General features: G+C 41.1%; 3 protein-coding genes across 6 annotated transcripts; 1 reads left to right on the top strand and 2 right to left on the bottom strand.

The window, feature by feature from the left end:
• Window positions 1–5,058: 5,058 nt before the first annotated feature.
• On the bottom strand, window positions 5,059–10,145 carry LOC121804390 (pentatricopeptide repeat-containing protein At3g03580-like). Of its 4 annotated transcripts, none has more exons than XM_042203909.1 (5): window positions 7,703–10,145; window positions 7,369–7,462; window positions 6,591–6,811; window positions 6,159–6,346; window positions 5,059–5,318 (listed from the first exon to the last, which is right to left on the bottom strand). In XM_042203909.1, the coding sequence occupies exon 1, from the start codon at window positions 10,143–10,145 to the stop codon at window positions 7,818–7,820; it is 2,328 nt and encodes a 775-aa protein (XP_042059843.1). In that variant the 3' UTR covers window positions 5,059–5,318; window positions 6,159–6,346; window positions 6,591–6,811; window positions 7,369–7,462; window positions 7,703–7,817. The 4 variants fall into 4 exon arrangements, with proteins under 4 accessions (XP_042059843.1, XP_042059845.1, XP_042059844.1 ...); XM_042203911.1 differs by having other exon boundaries at window positions 6,591–6,793; XM_042203910.1 differs by having other exon boundaries at window positions 7,421–7,462.
• Window positions 6,176–7,100, top strand: LOC121804395 (glutathione transferase GST 23-like). Its single transcript, XM_042203917.1, has 2 exons — window positions 6,176–6,487; window positions 6,611–7,100. Exons 1-2 carry the CDS (start codon window positions 6,176–6,178, stop codon window positions 6,965–6,967), a joined length of 669 nt encoding a protein of 222 aa, XP_042059851.1. The 3' UTR covers window positions 6,968–7,100.
• A 3,152-nt stretch (window positions 10,146–13,297) lies between the features above and the next one.
• Window positions 13,298–19,301, bottom strand: LOC121803068 (aspartic proteinase CDR1-like). Its single transcript, XM_042202779.1, has 2 exons — window positions 18,823–19,301; window positions 13,298–14,102 (listed from the first exon to the last, which is right to left on the bottom strand). The coding sequence occupies exons 1-2, from the start codon at window positions 19,299–19,301 to the stop codon at window positions 13,298–13,300; spliced, it is 1,284 nt and encodes a 427-aa protein (XP_042058713.1).
• Between the last annotated feature and the right edge of the window lie 1,535 nt (window positions 19,302–20,836).

The following is a 20,836-nucleotide window of genomic DNA, read 5'->3' as shown; positions in this document are numbered from 1 at the left end:
AGATGCCCCCGATGAGCGATACGGGTGGGCACCGAACCCAGATCGGGAGGGATCGGCGGCTCTCAAACTCCTCCTCTTCCTACTCCTACTCCTCGTGGTGTTTGCACCCGTACACTCCGACGGAGATGGATCAATTATTCAAAGCCTATTTGATTATCTCCGAAGATCCGGAGATAGGCACGAACCAAAGCGGGGATAGGTTTTGCTGGCGCGTCTCTCGCCGGTACAATGAAAACCGTCCGACTGGAACCATCGAGCGCAATGCCATATTCAGAGCCAACGAAAAAAATCCAAAAGTTCCAGGGGTATTACCTCTAGGAAGAGCGATTGGCGGGGAGCGGCAGGAGCGAGCTCGACATCATCAATACGTGTGTGATAATATATGAATTTATTTGAAAACCTAAGAACTTGCAGACAATATTTATGGCGTGTGCGAAGAATCGTATTACTATACACTTTTGTTGACATAGTTTGGAGATTTGACGTAGTGGATGATTGATTTGATTGTTAGTACATGTATATTGATATGATCAGGTAATGGATAAGTAAATGATTTAAAGAAAAATCAAAATATTTGTCTATATATATGTGTGTTTGATTATGTGAAAATGTTGGTGATCTATATACGTGTTAATGTGTGAATAATAATTGGTGATGTGCATTTTACTTTGTATTCTACAATATTGGTTTACAAAGTGATGTATGATTATAAATCTGTTAAAGTCCATGAGATGGAAGATGATAACTGTTGATATGTTATGGGATTGATATTACTCATTGTTGGTTTCTTGGCATGTGATGGTTATAGGGGAGATGCTGCCTAAATTATGTTAGAAATTAATAAAATGATAATAATATGATAGAGTTGGTAATAATTGGTAAATAAAACAAGGATATGAATTGTTAGAATTTTAAGTTGTATGATTATTACTTGAAGAGAATTTTGGCTAAAGTGCTGAGTGGGCTACAGGTTAGTTGGCATTGGAAAGTACCCGTCGAAGTTTGTTCATGTCTGTCTCAGCGCTGTATCCTTGGTGGGTCACTGAGCTCTATTAGAGATAGATCTTTCATATTGTTAGTTGTGGCATGTTAGCACTAAATTTTATATTAAGTTATTTCCGCTGTAATTGTAAATATTAAATAATAATTTAAATATTTGGTTTTGACTGGTTCAAAAAATGAAAATTTTAAATTGCCATACTTTATGTTACCAGAATTGTGACATCACCTATTCGGCTTGTAGACGTTGGGTAGGGGTGTTACATTAATTATGTAATTTTTAATTTTTTTGTAATTTGTAATAGTATTTCGGGTATTTTTAAGAGTTCTTTCTATTTTTGTTCTAGCCCACTAATGGAGTTCCATTTTAATGAAGGAGATTAGATTTATTCCGAACGGGGGAGTGACGCACAAGGGTTATGCGTCGTTATTAATGAAACGCACAACCCTTATGCGTCTTTGGTTAATGACGCACAAGGGTTATGCGTCGTTCAAAGACGCATAAGCATTATGCGTCTTACCCTAATGACGCATAACCCTTATGCGTCACGCTGGTAAGCATTCCCGCCTGTCGCGCGGGTGACCTGGGTTCGATCCCCGGCAACGACGCATTTTTTTAAGTGATTAGTATTTGATAAAAATGAGTTATTCTAAACATTTGTTTTTGACAAATAGATATTACTCTTATAAAAGAATTAATTAAAGAAGTTAATTGGAATTATTTTATGAATTTGATAGACATTTCGCATAAGCTTCTTTTGTTACAAACATGTCTCAAATAATTTCATTTGTATAATGACTTCGTATTGATATTCTACCCTGATTTGGCGTATTAAAGAAAATGCAAATGAAGACGTATGGGGTTGTATCTATCTTCTACTAACAAGGAGCTGAATGTGGGTGTTGTGCTCTTGCCTAAGAGCAGGGAGTAAAAAAGTAACAAAAGTGGGTCCGGGCCTATATCCATGCTCTTGCAAAGAGCACGGATAGGGATCGGATGGGGATGCTCTAAGAGCATCCCCATCCATGCTCTTGCCAAAGAGCGTGAGCCCGGATCCACTTTTATTAATTTTTTACTCTCTGCTCTTCCCTAAGAGCACAACACATCCATGCTCTTCCGCATGACATGCTTAAGAGTCCCACCATTCCATTATTTATTTAAATACTTCAATTACTAAAAACATTTCTACAATATAAAAATACATTAAAAATACTCGAACTACTATTACAAATTAAAAAAAATATAAAAATTACATAATTAAATCCTAAAAAATAAAAATTACAAACTTAAAATCCTAAAAATAAAAATTACATATTTAAAATCCTAAAAAATAAAAATTACATAATTAAAATCCTACAAATTAAAAATTACATAATTAAAGGCTAAAAATTACCCCGGTGGAAGACAATTCTCTGGTCCTATCCCCAATGTTTGTCGGAGACCTCGTATGATTGCCCGATGTGCTTCAAGTTGCTCCGGAGACATGTGAGACGTCTCGGCCATATTGAGTTAAGCCAAGAGGGTCCACAACGAGTTGGTGGGGGGGTTGAGGTGGTACAAAGGGAGCGGAAGCTAGAGTGGCGCGACGGCGGTTGGCCGTCGCCTGTTTCCTTCCTTGCGGCCGGCGTTGGGAACTGCTCGGGCCGGCTTCCGGGCTACCCAAGTTGCTCCGGCAAGCTGGCTAGCCAGCTCATCCTCGCCGGCGGCGGATAGGGATACCGACCTCGACCGTTTGCTGGAGGAGCTGGAGGAGGATGATACGCTTCCCTTATACTTCGGATGCACACACACCTCCTGCCAAGCGTTGCGGTACTTAAATGGTTTGTAATGTTGGGATTGGTAGGTCGCCAAGGCGGCACTGATGATGTCAAGCTCGCTCCTGCCGCTCCCCGCTCCTGGAGGTAATACTACTGGAATTTTTGGATTTCTTCGTTGGCTCTGAAGATGGCATTGCGCACCATACTCTCATTGCGCTCGATGGTTCCATTCGGTCGGTGTTTATTGTACCGGCGAGAGACGCGGAACCAAAATCTATCCCCGCTTTGGTTCGTGTCAACCTCCGGATCTTCGGAGATTGCCAAATAGGCTTTGAATATCTGATCCATCTCCCCCGGAGTGTACGGGGTGCGGACGTGAGTGTCACCGCCACGACCCTGAACACGAACACCACGAGGAGTAGGAGTAGGAGGAGTTTGAGTGCCGCCGCTCCCTCCCGATCCGGGTTCAGGTGCCCACCCGTATCGCCCATCGGGGGCATCTTAGTCGTCCACCAGGTAGGCCGGTAACCACCCGGAATTTAAGAACCTTGGGTTTGAGGAGGGGTCGAGGATTGCGTTTCCGAACTAGGGAATGGTGTTGAGCCGAACCATTCGTGGTTCCAACCGCGGGAGTCGGAGGGGTGATCGCTGGAGCCGGACATTTTTTTTGTAAGAGTGAAAGATTGAGAATTGATGAGAGAATTTAGATGAGAACTGTGTAGTGTGGTGGGAAAATTTTTTGTGGAAATGGAGGTATTTATAGATGAAAATGTGAATTTTGAAAAAAAAATTGAAAAATTAACTAAAAGTTGTGAGAAAACGGATATAATTTATTGGGAAGTGGGAAAATATATTTTTTAATTTAAAGACGATTTTTTAAATTAAATTTGATTTTTTTTAAAAAAATAATAAAATGAAAATGCCAACGGCACTCGATGCATCGAGCAGCGCCGTGCCGTCGGCAAGAGCACAGTGGCAGACAGCACAATGCCGTGCCAGCGGCACGGACGCCGTCCGACGCATCGAGCAGCGATGCAGATGCTCTAACACTCATGGTCATCCTGCAATCTTCAGCATCACCATCAGCAGATCAGTAAACTAATTACTGAAAGCATTCCATTAACATTCAATTTACTAATCAAGTCGATGCCTCATTATAACTAATCACTATTGATCAAACACCATTACCCATTGGGTATAACACATCATTAGCAACAATCAATAGAATTTGATAAGATCATAGTATCAAATACAGTAACTCTTTAATTTCACCAAAACTTTTTAAAAAATAGGAAAAGAAAAGGAGAAGTTGAGTAATTCAACAAATAATGGAGTATGAATATAGCACACGTGGTGTGATGAATTAGATTGTATAAAAATAGAAAAAGATGGAAAAAGTAATTGGAATAGAGAGGGTTAAAAAGTGGTAAAATGGAAACATAAAAAACACCTGCGGTTTCGGAGGCCTTTATTCTTGAATCGGTGCGCTCATCTTCTCATCTTTCCCTGGTTGCCTGAAACCGGCAACCCAATTCAGACAAACACAAAAAGGAAACTCACCATTGTTGACAGAGAGAGATCAGAAGATGAGGTAACAAACACATATCTGATTGCGCGTTCCTTAATTATATACATACGCCTGCATGATCAGATGATCGTCGACAAACGACGTATATAGTAATAAAAAAAACATAGAAAAACACACACATATATACATAATATAGAAAGAGATATAGAGAGAGAGATAGTTTTTTTTTTAAATATTTTGTGTGAGAGGGCGTCAATGGAGAATGATAAGGAAGGAGACGTGAGGGTGCCGTTGGTCTTCGCCGTGTTCTTCCTGTGCGTGACCACCGGCGGCGTCATCCTCGTGATCTATGTGTTCGTACCGAGCCTCTCGAAGCCGTGGCACCCGTCCGCCGCCCTCTTCCTCATCGGCGCCCCCTGGATCTTCTGGCTCCTCACCTATTTGTACACCCTCATGCGTTGTTGCTGCGCAGCTAGCCCCCCGGCTCCCGCCGCCGTCAACCACCAGATCTCCAGGCACCCCTCCACCACCAGTGGCTCCTCCGAGATTCCGTTAGCCAACTCAGTCTGAATTTGGCTTTTTTTTGGAATTATTTTGTTAGTTTTCCTCATGTCATGGCTTTGTGCTGTGATTGTACAATATGCATGTGACCAGGTTACATTGTGTGACATTATCATTTCAGACATGTATGATGTTTGAGGATGTTCTCAGTCTTGATCCGAGTATTTCCAACCTGTTTCTATGCATATATTGATATCTTGATCACTGAATCATGCTAATTAGAAAGCTTTTACATAATTTAGAATGTACTAGTTTGGTAAGGAAAAAAATTATATGGATATTTTTAGAAACTTATAGATTTGCTGCTAGAGATTTGGTGTGTGAATGAAGGGAGCATCACCAACCTTAAAATGGAAACTGTCTGCCCTTTTGGAGATAAGTCTAAGCGAAATGCTGCACGGGATCAAACATGCTGCACGGGCCATGATCGCAGGGATGATCATATGTTCAGCAGCCACAATAGGAGGTCTACCTACAGGAGATTCCTATGGAATAAGAATCTGCTGCCTCAAGAGGTTAGCAAGATATTTGGAGAGGCTGCTGAGGGGCAACGCAAGATTTATAACAGGTAACAATCTAGTTATAGTTAGAGATGGAGGTTACACTTGTGCTAGAAATCAAATGAGTTTCAAATACAAGGGTACTACAAGTATAGTGCATGAGTTTGTTTCCTCTATGAATAAGCTGAAAACCTTTGCAGTAGTGACAGAATAGAAAATTTCATTGATTGTGTTGCAGATGGAAGAATGGGTACAACAGTGCATCAGCAGCCGAAATCCTTTGTCTCCGTAAGTACGAAGACAAATTCGGCAAGAAATTGATAACCATGTTATAAATTCTCCCACATAAACCCCAAAATATGCGAGGTAAAATGAAGTCAACTTCAACTTCTTTCATATCAAACAAAAAGGGAGAATGGGCAATTTTAAAAAATCCAAAAATACGTAGGGTCACCACAACTTTAGTCCTTGCAATGGAATATTCTTTGTAAAAAAGAACATACATTTTGAAAATCGCCGGTTCACGATTTGAAAATAGTGGAACCGGAAGCAGACTGCAAATATTTATAAATATTCGCAGTAGACAGTAGATAATGGCATGCATCCATAACAGACAAACAAAAAGTTTGATTCCTCATCAGCCTTTATCTGGCCTGCCAAAATCATGAAAATTATTGACACAAAAGCGGGCCCAGTCCAATACTTTGGAAAAATACAAACAAATAATGGAAATCATTAACAGTATAAACTTGATACACATACAAAAGCTGAAGGAAAGTGAGTCCATATAAATAGGACTGATAAGCACTAACCATCTGTCAAAGGGAAAATGGCAGAAGATCTGAAGCTGCTGAGGACATGGTCAAGTCCTTATGCTTTGAGGGTGGTACATGCTTTGAAGATTAAAGGCTTGGAGTACGAAACAGTACTGGAGGATATGACAAAAAAGAGTGCTTCACTCCTCGAGTACAATCCTGTGCACAAGAAGGTCCCCGTTCTCCTGCACAACGGAAGGCCAGTTTGTGAGTCCCTAGTGATTCTTGAATACATCGATGATGTGTGGAAGCAGCCTCCTCTTCTTCCCCAAGATCCTCATGAGAAAGCCATGGCTCGGTTTTGGGCCAATTTCGGAGATGACAAGGTATACACAAATTGCTTCACATCAGAGTCTATAAGATTAGAACGCTTGTAGTCTAGGCAACAATATTTGATGCTATTAATCTAGGTAAGAGATATAATCTCACCTACACTTTGTGAAAATCAGGTTATGCCATCGGCATGGAGGGTCTTCACCTCTGAGGGAAAAGACCAAGAGGAGGCTATTGGTCCACTGACGGAGAATCTGAAATTCCTAGAAGAGCAGCTAAAGGGTAAGAATTTTTTTGGAGGCGAGGCCATTGGCTATGTTGATCTTGCATTTGGGTGGATGGGCAACTTGATCAGCATACTGGAAGAGATAATTGACCTGAAATTAGTAGATGCAGAGAAATTCCCACTATTATCAGCATGGATTAATAAGTTCTCTGATGATCCAGTTATAACAGAGTGCTGGCCACCTCGAGACAAGATGGTTGAGAAATTTAAGGTCATTCGGGAACGCTACCTCAAACAAGCTCCATGAAACAGAATTAAGTTTTTCAGTTTATAATATTATTCACAGTTTCACTTAATAATAGTTGATGTTGTCCTATGAAGTAAAGATCGATATAAAAATTATTTCAGATGTTGCGTCTAATGAGTCATGAGATGGTTAAGAAACTTCATTTTGTTAGGTTCTATATATATTATGGCAGTAGAATCTGAAGATGAAACTCTATTTTAATATAGACGAGGCAATAAGGAACAATCAACAAACACAGTGATCAAGAAAAAGTCCAATGTTTATTCATATCATCATAAGGATTAAGGGCAAATAGATTGAATCCATGTACAGAATCTTTATATATTATGTATGTGTATAAATCACTGGGACTACATGACGACATACTGATATTTGTAGTGACAAAAACCTGCATAATTTACCTTCAGGTAGGTGGTCATAATAACAAGATGGAATTTTATACCAAGCACTTACTTTGTCTGCCTTTCCATGGTCTAGTACCATACAGATGATCTTCTGCACATTCAACAACATGTAATTCAGGTAAGATGTACTCTATAACAAGATCAAAAGTTCTTCGACTTTGAAGAGCATAGATTTAATGGACAAAGAGAAAACTATCTTGTAGCATATGACAGGCATCTTGTCTAAACTCACTTTTCCTCCTAAATTTCTTGAACCCTTTTATTAGTAAATTAGCTCAGAATTAAATTTACGCAACGAAACCAGAGGAAAGACATTCGAACCCAATGATACCTGCAATAAAAGGTTCATATGTGGGATGCAATCACCAATAATACCTACAGGCTACAGCAACAGGTTGTCCTTTTATAGATGAAAGTGGCTTGCATCTCTGACTAGTATTTCCAAATCATGATTTTTGATATGTATTTTGCGACAGTGTGGAAATCTCCAGCCAACTACAACCAGGGTCTTTTTTGAGTCCATTAGCTTTGAAGGATTTCCTTATCACTCCCACTTGATCCCACCTTCCCGAGGCAGCATATACATTTGAGGCCAAAACATGATATCCTGGATCACTAGTATCTAGTTGAAGAACGCGTTCTGCAACACGTTCTGCAATCTTCATGTCTCCATTGGCTCGGCAGGCACTGAGTAGTACTCCCCATATACTTGCATCAGGCTTCAATGGCATTAAAGAAATGAACTCCTCGGCTTCAGCCAAGAGGCCAGACCTTGATAGAAGATCAACTATGCAGGCATAGTGTTCCATCCTAGGCACAATATTGTGTTCTCTCTTCATTTGCTCAAAGCAAATACGACCTTCTTGCACCAAACCAGAATGGCTGCATGCGTACAGAACAGCAATGAAGACAATATGATCTGGAAGAATACCAGCTGCCTTCATGTGCTCAAAAGCTTCAAGAGCTTTTCTTCCTTCACCATACATCCCATATGATGAAATAATTGCCGTCCATGAAACTAAATCCCTCTCTTTCATTTTCTCAAACACCAGTATTGAATTTCTTAAGCTCCCAGTATTCGAGTACATTTCAATCAAAGCATTTCCAATAGGAATATTGGAATCAAAACCAAATTTGAAAATGCAGCAATGCATCTCCTTCCCTTGTCGCTTGGCCATGAGATAAGAACACAAAGGCAATGAATTTAGAAAAGTAGGTATATCTGGTATTATCCCCTCTAATCTCATCTTGCTAAGCATTCTAAGACCAAGAATACGGCTATCAGAGTGACTGCATGATGAAATTATTGAGTTCCATGTAACTGTATCTCGAAATTTCATACTCTCAAACTGTTTGAAAGAATCCTCTCCTTTTCCACATTTGGCATACACATCCACAAGAGCGTTACCAACAATTTGAGTGGAACCAAACCCTCGTTTTATTATATCGCAGTGGAGTTCCTCAGTCAAATTCAGGTTTGTTAGTCCAGAAGACATAGAAAGTAGTGTCACATATGTGACAAAATCAGGTTGAAAATTTGTCCTCATCTTCCTGAAAAACTCTATTGCTTCCTGATACAACTGATTTTCAACATATCCATCAAGAAGTGAGTTCCATGACACCAAATCCTGGTTTTTGGTGTTTTCAAACACTTGCCTTGCTTGGAACACATCACCACACTTTGCATACATGTTGATAACAATATTAGTGGCCATTATATTGCACTCATATCCATTGTTAACCATGTAATCATGGACATATCTTCCCATATTCAAGTCCCCAACACAGGTACAAGCACGAAGAACGGATGTGATTGTCAAAATATCTGGTTTAGAATGTCTCACCATCTCCAAGAATAACCTCATCGACTCATGATACAAACCTGATTCGAAATATGAACTAATAATGGTATTCCATGTGACACTATCTCGATGAACCATCTCACTAAAAATCCTCCTGCAGTTAGCCAGCACATCACACTTACAATACATCGCCAGCAATGCATTGCTGACATTTACATCTCTACATGTTCCAAGCTTCTCAACCAAGGAGTGAACTACTTCACCCTCTACAACCTCCCCTAATCCGCCACAAGACAGTAAGGCGTTCGATAATGAAAATGAATCAGGCAACAAACCAACCATTCTCAGTTGATGATAAACTTCCAATGCTTCCTTGAAGTAGCCATGAGAAGCATATCCAGAAATCAAACTGTTCCAAGATACAATATCTCTGTGGAGCATTCCATCAAACACTAGCCGAGCACGCCCAAATTCATTACACCTTGCATACATATCTATCAGGGCATTACTTATATACATATCAAATTGAAGACCCAACTCCACAACATGGTCATGAACAACTCTCCCTTTCTCAAAATCCACCAAACTCCCACAAGCATTGATCACAGAAGGGAATGTGTAATTATCAGGCTTCACCCCCAATTCTCTCATTTCCGCGTAAAATTCTAATGCTTTTGTGTAGCAACTGTTGTGGGTCATCGCTCTAATGATCGTATTCCACACATAGACATCGTTTTGAGGAGAAATCCCACCAAAAACTAATAAAGCGGAATGAGTATCTTTGAATTGGGAGTATTTGGTGATCAATATGCCTAAGAAGGTTGCAGAGTTCTGCAAACCAAGAGTGATCAGGAGAGAGTGGATTTTCTGCAGATCTTTCCTGTTAGCTGGAGAAGATAGTGCATTTGAGATTGGAGTGTACTTGTCTCCACTTCTCCAAAATAGATTACCCAATTGCCTTGCCGCCTTCATTGGTCACACAGAATTGATAGAAGTTCACCAAATTATATTTATCTCAAATTTCTTTTTTAATTAAATTAAGAACTAATTTTTCATTCAATTTCAGTTCAAGTGTTCCATAAAAGGTTTCTGATAATCCTGTTTCTAGTAATACATATAGATAAAAGTTTAAAAATTGATTTTTAAGTAAATCATAGTTTTACGGATATATATTGGAATTTTGTGTTTTCTTGAAATAATTGTGTTCGACGACTGTAAATTTATAATGATTTTTTTCATAAAATAATTAATTGAAAAAATTAAAGAATTTGAAACTAAATGTATTTAGGACACACCATTCTAAATAAACTTGTGTGGTGTGAGAGTTTAAGAGCATTCATAACCGTGCTCTTGCCAGCGGCACGGTTGTGGGTCCGGGCGGTACTATTCATGCATGCTCTCTGGCAAGAGCACAACACCCACAACTGTGCTCTTCCGCAAGGACGAGCACAATTAATATAAAATTCAATTAAACAAAAACATTTCCATAATATTAAAATCCATTTAAAAACCACAATAAATATTACAAATTACAAATAAAATTAAAAAATACATAATTAAAATCCTAAAAATTAAAAATTACATAATTAAACTCCTTAAAATTAAAAATTACATAATTAAAATCCTAAAAATTAAAAATTACATAATTAAACTCCTAATAAGACTACGCATCCGGCGGGATCAACCCCAATTGTTTTTGGAGACCTTTTATCATGGTCTCGTGTGTTTCAAGTTGCGTGGGGGTCATAGATGACCTATCGGCCATATTGAGTTGGCTTAAGAGCATCCACAGCGAGTTGTTCGGGGGTGGAGGTGGCACATAGGGAGCGGGAGCGGCTTCGGGAGTGGCTTCGGGAGTCGAGCCGCGACGACCGTTGGCCGCCGCCTTCTTCCTTCCTTGGAGGCGGCGTTGGGAACCGCTCGGTCCGGCGTCGGGGCTACCCAAGTTAGCTCCGGCGAGTTGGCTAGCCACTTCTTCTGAGCCGGAGTCGGATAGGGCTACCGACCTTGATCGTTTGGAGGAGCCGCTAGAGGAGGATGTTATGCTTCCCTTATACTTCGGGTGCGTCCGCGTCTCCTGCCAAACGTTAAGATATTTGAACGACTTACCGTTCATGGATTGGTAGGTGCTCAGCGCGGCGGTGATGATGTCGACCTCACTTCGGCCGCTCCCGGCATTCCGGGACTCCTGGATGAAATAGCCGTTGAACTTGCCAATTTCTTCGTTGGCTCGGCCGATGCAGTTGCGCACCATACTCTCGTTGCGCTCGATCGTTCCCGGCGGCCGGTTTGCATTGTACCGGCTAGAGACGCGCCACCAAAAGTGATCGCCGGATTGGTTCGTTCCAACCACCGCATCTTCGGAGATTTCCAAGTACGCCTTGAACAATCTTTCCATCTCCGCCGGTGAGTACGGTGTGCGGACACCGGCGCGAGATGGAGGAGTCGGCATTTGGGAAGGGGCGCGAGGCCTAGGCTCCGGTGTCCACCCGTAGCGCCCTTCGGAGGCACCTTGATCGTCGATTGGGTATGGCCGGTAGCCACCCGGAACGCCCGAATCTTGGGTGAGAGGAGGGGCCGAATATTCCGTTTCCGGACTAGGAAACGGTTGTGAACCGAACCATTCGGGGTTCCAACCGTGGGAGCCCGAAGGGTTATCGTCTTGGCCGGACATAGTGATGTTGTAGGGTATGAGAGAATGAAGATGAAAATGGATATTAGAGAATGGAGATGAGAATGGATATTGGAGAATGATGATGAGAGTTGTGTAGTTTGATGTGAATTTTTGGGGTGAAATTGGGGGTATTTATAGATGAAAGTGTATATTTTTGGGTAAAAAAAATGAAAAAAAATTAAAAAGGTGTAAAAACGGTTATAAACGGATATATTTTTTTGGGGAAGTGAATTTTTTTTTATTTTTTATCGGTTTTTTTAATAAAAAACCGATTTTTAAAAAATAAAAATAAAAAATGTTTAAACACAACGGCTATGCCGTTGACGAATGGGAGCGCGCCACGTGTGCGTCCGCTGGCACGGACGTGCTCAATACATCGTGCAGCGCCGTGCCAGCGGCGCGAGCGCAGCGGCAGCGGATGGCGTCCGTACCAGCGGCGCGGACGGGGGTGGCGACGGACGCCACCGCTGCGCATGCTCTAACAATCAACCACATCTAGAATTCTAGACGTTTGATAACTGGAGTATATAAGCAATGGTATGCAGTAGGGAAAAAGGGGTACAGTTGTACCCCGAATTGTTTTTAATACTATTATACATTTTCTTTATTTTTGTAAATTATATATTGATATTGTACTCCTAAATATTTGGGAAAAATATTATTAATACACGATTAATATTTAGAGAAAGAAAGAAGGAAATAAACATGACACAAAGGTAAAAAAAGAGATCAAATTCGAAAGATTTAATTCATGTGAATTTTGAGATGAAAATGATGAGAAATGGCTAAAGAGCTAAAGAAAAGGAAGAAAATTGCCGAAACCGTCAAACAAGGAAATGAGAGAAAAAGGCAAAAAATTTTAACGACAACATTTATTTAATCTAAACAATTATGCCTTTACTTCTTCTTTTCCAAATTAATTTGTCTATAAATTTATATCAATTCCTGATTCAAATTCATGTATCTATTTTGTATTATGCGTTATGTATATGACTTTAATAATTCATATGAATAATTAATGTATTTATTATTTATATTACTTATTAGATTGCGTTTTATTTATTTTTTATTAAATAATTTTTCTTTGTTTTTTAGTTTTTTTATATTACTTGCTAATGTGTTCTAGAATATACTACTATCATATTTTGTTTATTACAAACTTTGAAGTCAATTATATCATTATTACACTGGTATTAATTTTAAAATTAAATATTTTGTTCATATCAAAAAGTGTTCTAAAGTTTCGGAATATGATATTACACAAGAAAATATTATTTCATTTCAACTTTTGTAAATATATTAAATGTAAATTGATAGTAGTAGTAGTATTTTTAAAAAATGGGACTTTATTGAAATTCGTGGTTCGTGTGATCACTACAGAAGGGAGTGATTAAGAATAAGATTAGTTTCCTTATTGTAAAAAAATTCTTCCATAACAAAAAATTATATTCTATCTTCCACATTCAGCAGACTTGAAGGACACCGTCTTCCTGGTGACATCAAATCCTACCAAGTAGTTAACCTGAGCAACGCCGCCGTAAATATGAAAACCATCGTCGGTAGGCTCCATCGCCAAGCACTCATAATCCTGATTGACTCTAACAAAAGCATTCTCGTGCTTCCACTCCACATCCGCCCCTTGGAAATGCACCGTGATCTTCGGCATCACGAACTTGTCCGAGTAGCACAGCCGCCAGTCTTTAAAATCCCTGACCGCCCTCTGCGGGATGGAGTTCGCAATCTCCACCTCCAATTCATCGTAGAATTCAACCGGAAGCAGCGTCATCACCGACCCCGAGTCCATCGCCATGTTGGCTCCTCGCCAAAGGCTAACGAATCGAAACCTCTTGTTTCCCACGCTGATCGCATCCAGCCTCACGTAGTGGAACACGCTCCTCTCCACCAGCGGCGTCGTCACCACTCCCCAACCCGAAACCACCGCGTCCGACCCGAAATGCATCGTGCTCGTCTCGAACTTGCCTGTCGCTGGGACGAGGCAGTATGAGAACTTGTCGTATCCTAATTGGTTGTGGAGCGAGCTCGGCCCCACTCCCAGCCCCACGATGCCGGACTCACGCCCATCAAAACTGACGTAGTTGTCAACTCCACACCCGAACACGATCTTAGGGAAGCTCATCAGCCCCCTCTCCCCCGAGTGGAAGCTGAAGGTGTCTGTCCCCACCAATCCGTTCGAGTACGACCCCTCCCTGTAGTTAGTCTTGAACAGGCACTTCTTCCCCCACGGGTCGCAGTACCTGTTGCCAAATCAAACATACTACATAATATGTAATAAAGGAGTGCTCATTTCAGTTGGAAGAAGCTCGGCTAGAAAGGAGTTCGGTAAGCTCGGCTTACCGAGCTGGAACTAGCCTGGAACTAGCCGAGAAGAAGAAGAAGAAGGCAGAAGTCGGTAAGCTCATCGGTAAGGAAGCTCGGTATGGAAGCTCGGTAAGGAAGCTCGGCGTTGAGCTGGAATGGGCCGAGAAGGAAGAGTTCGGTTGTAAGGAGCTGGAATGGGCCGAGAAGGAAGAGTTCGGTTGTAAGCCGAGAAGGAGTTCGGTCTTGAACCGAGGAAGGAGTTCGGTCTTGAACCGAGAAGGTAGAAGCAACCTAGCCGAACTAGCCGTTGGAGCAGCAGTTAGTTAGCTGAGATGTAGCGGTTATTCTTCTTGCTTTCTTGATTCTTCTTGTAGTTAGTTAGTAGCAGTTGCTACTTGATTATAGAGCTTTAAATAGCTCACCGTGTATGTAGTTTAGAGTAGAGTTTAATCAATAAAGAGTTTTCCAGTTTTCTCTCCAAGATTATCATCTTCAATACTCAAAGTGTGAGTGTGTGTGTTTTCTGCATTGTGTGATCTCATACAACAGTGAGTGTGTGTGTGATCTTATTGAGTGTGTGAAAGCCTTGTGTGTGCCAATCATAACAAGTGGCGCCGTCTGTGGGAAAGGGATATTGAAACTGATTTGCAGAGGATCAAACGGTTTCAGAGATGGCAGCAAGGCTTGATGCAGAAAAGTTCACAGGCAAGAATGATTATGGCCTGTGGAAGATGAAGATGAAGGCGGTTTTAATTCAACAAGGCTTGGCGGCAGTTCTTGCAAAACCAGAGGAGAAAGGAAAGGCTCCAGTGCTTGATGAAAAAGCTCAGGCAAAGATGGAGGAGATGCAGCTCAAGGCACATTCTGCAGTGATTCTGTGCCTTGGAGATAAGGTCTTGAGGGAAGTTCAAGAAGCCAAGACTGCGGTGGAGATCTTGGACAAGTTAGATGAAGTTTACTTGGCCAAATCCTTGGCTAACCGGCTGTATCTCAAGAAGAGGCTGTATGCCTATAGTTTTTCTGGAGATAGGTCCATCATTGAGCAGCTAGAGGAGTTCAACAAGATCATTGATGACCTGGGATCTGTTGATGTCAAGATCTCAGATGAGGATAAGGCCATTCTCACATTGAATGCCTTACCTAGCTCGTATGACCAGCTAAGTGATGCAATTATCTATGGTAGAGATAAACCTATCACCTATGCAGAAGTCTATTCAGCCTTGATGGCCAAAGAACTCCAGAAGACAGCCAACAGAGGCTCTGCAAGCTCCAATGTTCAAGCTGCAGAGGCCTTGAATGTGAAGAAGTTCAAGAAGCAGAACTTCAAGAAGAAGTTTGAGGGCCCTAAACCCTCAAGTTCAGATGCTCAGAAGGAAACCAGAGCTTGCTATTGGTGCAAGAAACCTGGACATTTGAAGAAAGATTGTCATGCATGGAAGAGAAAGATGGCCTCTGAGGGACACAATCAATCTGATTGTGTGGAGAGTGCTGATCCCCCGGCTCAACTCATGAATATCAGTGATAGTGGGGTCAGCCATAGGTGGATAATGGACTCGGGGTGCAGCTTCCATATGTGCCCCAATAGAAGTTGGTTTCATGATCTTCAAGAAGCATCGGGTACGGTTGTTCTTGGTAATAACCACATCTGTCAGATCAAAGGAATAGGGAAGGTAAAGCTAAGCCTACAAGATGGCTCTATAAAGATCCTAACTGGGGTGAGGTATATTCCAGAAGTGAAGAGGAACCTCATTTCATTGGGAATGCTGGAACAGAAAGGGTTCACCATATTGATGAGTCAAGGAAAATTGTTTGTGAAATCTGGAGATGCAGTGATGATGGAGGCTGACAGAGAGCATATTCTCTATTATCTGAAGGCTAAGGCTGTTGATGGAGAAAGCAATGCAGTGTCAAGTGATTCCATAATGCTATGGCACAAGAGATTGGGCCACCCAGCCGAAGGAAGCTTGAAAGAACTCATCAAGAAGGGTCTGATCTCTGGAGATTTCAACAAGATGGACCCCTGTGAGCAATGTATACTTGGAAAGGCTAAGAAGGCACCCTATCCTACAGGTATTCACTCTTCTACAGCCCCTTTAGACTACATACATAGTGACCTTTGGGGGCCTTCACCGGTGTGTTCAATTGGTGGAGGAAAGTATTATCTAGCTATCATTGATGACTATACAAGGAAGTTGTGGGTATATATTCTTAAAGAAAAATCTGAAACACTCACAAAGTTCAAGATATGGTGTAAGGAGGTTGAGCTAGAGAAGGGTAGAAGTGTTAAATGCTTAAGGACAGACAATGGCCTAGAGTTCTTGTCTGCTGAGTTTGATCTGTTTTGTAAAGAGAAGGGTATGAAGAGGCACCGGACTGTTCCTGGTAATCCTCAGCAAAATGGTGTTGTGGAGAGGATGAATAGGACAATCCTAGAGAGGGTGAGGTGCCTACTTCTTGGGTCTGGTTTGAGCAGCAGATTCTGGGGAGAGGCTGTGTATACAGCAGCCTATCTCATCAATAAATGCCCATCTACTGCCCTGAAATCTGAAACTCCTGATTACATGTGGTATGGAGCTCACAGTGACTACTCAAAATACAAGGTGTTTGGGTGTGCAGCCTATGCTCATGCTAGGCAAAGTAAGCTTGAAGCTAGGGCTCTGAAATGTATCTTGCTGGGGTATCAGAGAGGTGTTAAGGGGTATAGGCTCTGGTGTATTGAGCCCGGTAGGCAGAAGGTCTTGGTGAGTAGGGATGTGGTGTTCTTGGAGGATCAGATGCCATTCCTGAAAGATAAGCCGGACTCCAATGAAGATGGGGGTGATTTCTTCAAGGTGGAGCCTGTGGGGGTTGGCCTAGGAGCAGGTGGAGTTATTGACTCAGGGAGTGAGTCTGATTCAGATAAAGAAGAGGCTCCAACTCAGGGCAACCAGGCTGGGGAGTCTATATCAGACTCTATCAGGGACTATCAGCTTGCAAGGGACAGAGTTAGAAGAGAAACAAGGCCACCAACAAAGTTCTCTGATGTTGTGTATTATGCTCTGTGTGCAGCTGAAGGTATTGATGGTGCAGATCCACTCACATATAAAGAAGCTATGCAGAGTAAAGATAGAGAAAGATGGATTGAAGCCATGAATGAGGAAATAGAGTCTTTACTCAAGAACAAAACATGGATTTTGGTGGACAAATCCAAGCTGAATACAGATGGAAAGGAGAGGAAGCTGATCAGTTGCAAGTGGTTGTTTAAAAAGAAGGTAGAAACCACTGATAAAGACAGAATCAGGTTCAAGGCAAGGCTGGTGGCTAGAGGCTTTACACAGCAGGAGGGAATCGATTTCAATGAAGTGTTTGCACCTGTTGTGAAGCACACTTCGATTAGGATTCTATTGGCTGTGGTGAATCAGCTGGACTGGGGGATTGTGTTCAATGGCTGGGAAGGTGAATCTGAGGAGGTTGTGCAGGGCTATTGTGATGCAGACTATGCTGCAAACCTGGACAACAGAAAGTCCCAAACAGGTTATCTTTTCACCATGTTTGGAACTGTAATCAGCTGGAAGTCAGGGTTGCAAAGTGTTGTTGCTCTCTCAACAACAGAATCAGAGTATATAGCTCTCACTGCAGCCGTACAGGAGAGTTTTTGGATTCAGGGAGTGATTTCTGATTTTGGTTTTGACCAAAAGACAATGGTGATTCATTGTGACAGCAGCTCAGCTATGTGCTTGGCTAAACATCCGGGTTTTCATGAAAGGAGCAAGCACATAGACATAAAGTTGCATTTCATTAGAGATGAGATTGAAAAGGGGAGAGTGAAGGTGATTAAGATTAACACCTTGCACAATCCGGCTGACATGCTAACAAAGTCTCTAGGTAGAGACAAGTTTGATCATTGCAAGAAATTGATCAATGTTTGTGCAAGAACTGAGATGAGCCCTCAGGTGGAGAATTGTAATAAAGGAGTGCTCATTTCAGTTGGAAGAAGCTCGGCTAGAAAGGAGTTCGGTAAGCTCGGCTTACCGAGCTGGAACTAGCCTGGAACTAGCCGAGAAGAAGAAGAAGAAGGCAGAAGTCGGTAAGCTCATCGGTAAGGAAGCTCGGTATGGAAGCTCGGTATGGAAGCTCGGTAAGGAAGCTCGGCGTTGAGCTGGAATGGGCCGAGAAGGAAGAGTTCGGTTGTAAGGAGCTGGAATGGGCCGAGAAGGAAGAGTTCGGTTGTAAGCCGAGAAGGAGTTCGGTCTTGAACCGAGGAAGGAGTTCGGTCTTGAACCGAGAAGGTAGAAGCAACCTAGCCGAACTAGCCGTTGGAGCAGCAGTTAGTTAGCTGAGATGTAGCGGTTATTCTTCTTGCTTTCTTGATTCTTCTTGTAGTTAGTTAGTAGCAGTTGCTACTTGATTATAGAGCTTTAAATAGCTCACCGTGTATGTAGTTTAGAGTAGAGTTTAATCAATAAAGAGTTTTCCAGTTTTCTCTCCAAGATTATCATCTTCAATACTCAAAGTGTGAGTGTGTGTGTTTTCTGCATTGTGTGATCTCATACAACAGTGAGTGTGTGTGTGATCTTATTGAGTGTGTGAAAGCCTTGTGTGTGCCAATCATAACATAATACATGAAATATTTTGAGAAATTGGTTTTAGAATAGAATAATGTGAGTACCCTGACACCCCGAAGGCCTGCAGGCGACGGAGTCGCAGCGGGTAAATCTGTAGGTGGTGGAGGATTGTGGGTCAAAGAGTTGGAATTGCTGGGGTTTGCATCTCTTGCAGGGGAGGCACTGCGTCCAGATCAAGTTGCTGCCGGGGTCAAGGAGCATCATGGCTTGCTTCAAGGGGGTGCCCATGAAGAACTGCATCAGGTATGTCGCTCTATCCTCAATGAGGGCCACTTCGGGCGTCACCTTCAGCCCATACAGGATGCCCGCGTACCGTCTCGACCGGGCGAGTGATCGCTGCCTGGCGTTGGCGAGGCGCTGCTCCTGCGTCAGGGAAGGATCGTACAGAGGGGAAAGGGGAGAGTCTCTGTGGATGAGATCTGTTGTGAACCCACTCATGCTGCTTGCATTATCGCATTTGCAGTAGCACAAAATGGTGGACAATAGAGCGATATAAGGAATCAACAGGATGGATTTTAGGGTTTTTGCCATGTTTCATTTAGGGTTTAGAGAGTCTCTTTTCTATTTATAGGAATCAAAGTATCAACTGACCAATTAAATAGAGTCAAAAGACAATCTTTCTTAATTAGTTAGCTGTGCCTCTAAATTAGTTATGATTAGCATGACATTATTTTTAATCGATGCTAATTAATTTACCCTTTATTTCGCATTTAACATATTTACTATTTTTCTTCATTTTTTTTTACTTTTTTCATTAAATATTTGATTACGAATTATGGCTTTTTATAAGTTAGTTTCTAGATTTCAAAGTAAATTATTAAAAACATACTCCCTCTCCCTCTGTCCCATTAGAAATGAAACGTTTTCCTTTTTGGTTTGTGTCATTAAAAATGAAATGTTTCTAAAAATGGAAACAATATTCTCTCTACTTTTTCTTCTCTCTTACTTTACTCTCTCTTCATTAATTCACAAAATAACACTACATAAAATCTCGTGTCGAAAAGCAAATGTTGCATATTTAATGGGATGAAAGGAGTATATGCAACAAAATATACGTGTAAGTTTACGATTATTACATATTGAATCTTACGTCCAACTGTACTACTCCATTTGGAATGACGTCGTAAGGAATTAACTCTTCATTATATAAAAAATAACAACTACTAAAACTAATATTTTTCTACTACTTAAAACTATATATGGTATTAAATGTAAAAATATCCAATAAATTATAAATATGTGTTTAAATAACAGTTTGAAAACAAATTATAGGAGTATCATTTTTTTTCTAAATATTTAATATTGTTAAAAAATTGTGATTAATTTTTTTTTCTCTTAGTGATCACATTCTAGAACTTTTGTAAGTGTTGACACGTGCTTCCCGCTTGCACCCCCAAATTTAGACGATCATATAGATTCGAATTGGAGAATGAATTCCGTCATTGCGTGGTACTATGATACGATCATGGAAGCCGTGCATCGAGGATTTTATATACAACTAGATTCAACCAGTAATTAACCTATCAAGATGACGTCCAAATGCTCTTAAAATACCACCAATGTCTTCGTCTTCGAAAGAGCTTCGTGTGGGTATCTTGCATGCCTCAATCGGAGTTCGGGGGAGAGAGTTATGACCGATTTACTAAAGCCGCACAGAAGAGATGACGAGTCCAGAGAAAACGCGCGGCCGGGCGAAATGAGGCATGGAAAACGCCCGGGCGTACATTTTGCACGTTTTTGCACATTTGGGCAGAAAGTTCGCCGGGGTGGGCACATTTGCACGTATGTGATTTCTTAATAAGCTCTGATACTTCATACGTGATTAAAGTATTATCATTATTTGCACATTTAAAATAGTTTTCATGATATATCATTAAACTAATTTGTTACTCTAATCCTAACTTAAATATATTTCTGATTTCATCACCATCATTGACTTAAATAGATTATTAGGCTGTCAAAATTACAATTATAAATTTACCATTTGTTTCGCGTTCAACATATTTACTTATTTTCACGAATTTTTGAATCATATCCGCCCAAGGGTAGCAACTAGCAAGTAGTAT

The sequence above is a fragment of the Salvia splendens genome, chromosome 5 (genome assembly GCF_004379255.2).
Source record: "Salvia splendens isolate huo1 chromosome 5, SspV2, whole genome shotgun sequence".
NCBI classification, from domain to species: Eukaryota; Viridiplantae; Streptophyta; class Magnoliopsida; order Lamiales; family Lamiaceae; genus Salvia; species Salvia splendens.
The sequence above is the reverse complement of the archived record's forward strand: the minus strand, read 5'-3'. Positions and strand labels throughout refer to the sequence as shown.

What these genes read in the sequence shown, in the direction of transcription:
- LOC121804390 (XM_042203909.1), bottom strand. Translation starts at nt 10,145, where the DNA reads ATGAAGGCGGCAAGGCAATTGGGTAATCTATTTTGGAGAAGTGGAGAC.
- LOC121803068 (XM_042202779.1), bottom strand. Translation starts at nt 19,301, where the DNA reads ATGGCAAAAACCCTAAAATCCATCCTGTTGATTCCTTATATCGCTCTA. An exon ending in GTCGCCTGCAGGCCTTCGGG is followed by an intron (nt 14,103 to 18,822) that starts GTGTCAGGGTAC and finishes ATTTGGCAACAG; the next exon opens with GTACTGCGACCCGTGGGGGA.
- LOC121804395 (XM_042203917.1), top strand. Translation starts at nt 6,176, where the DNA reads ATGGCAGAAGATCTGAAGCTGCTGAGGACATGGTCAAGTCCTTATGCT. An exon ending in CCAATTTCGGAGATGACAAG is followed by an intron (nt 6,488 to 6,610) that starts GTATACACAAAT and finishes TGTGAAAATCAG; the next exon opens with GTTATGCCATCGGCATGGAG.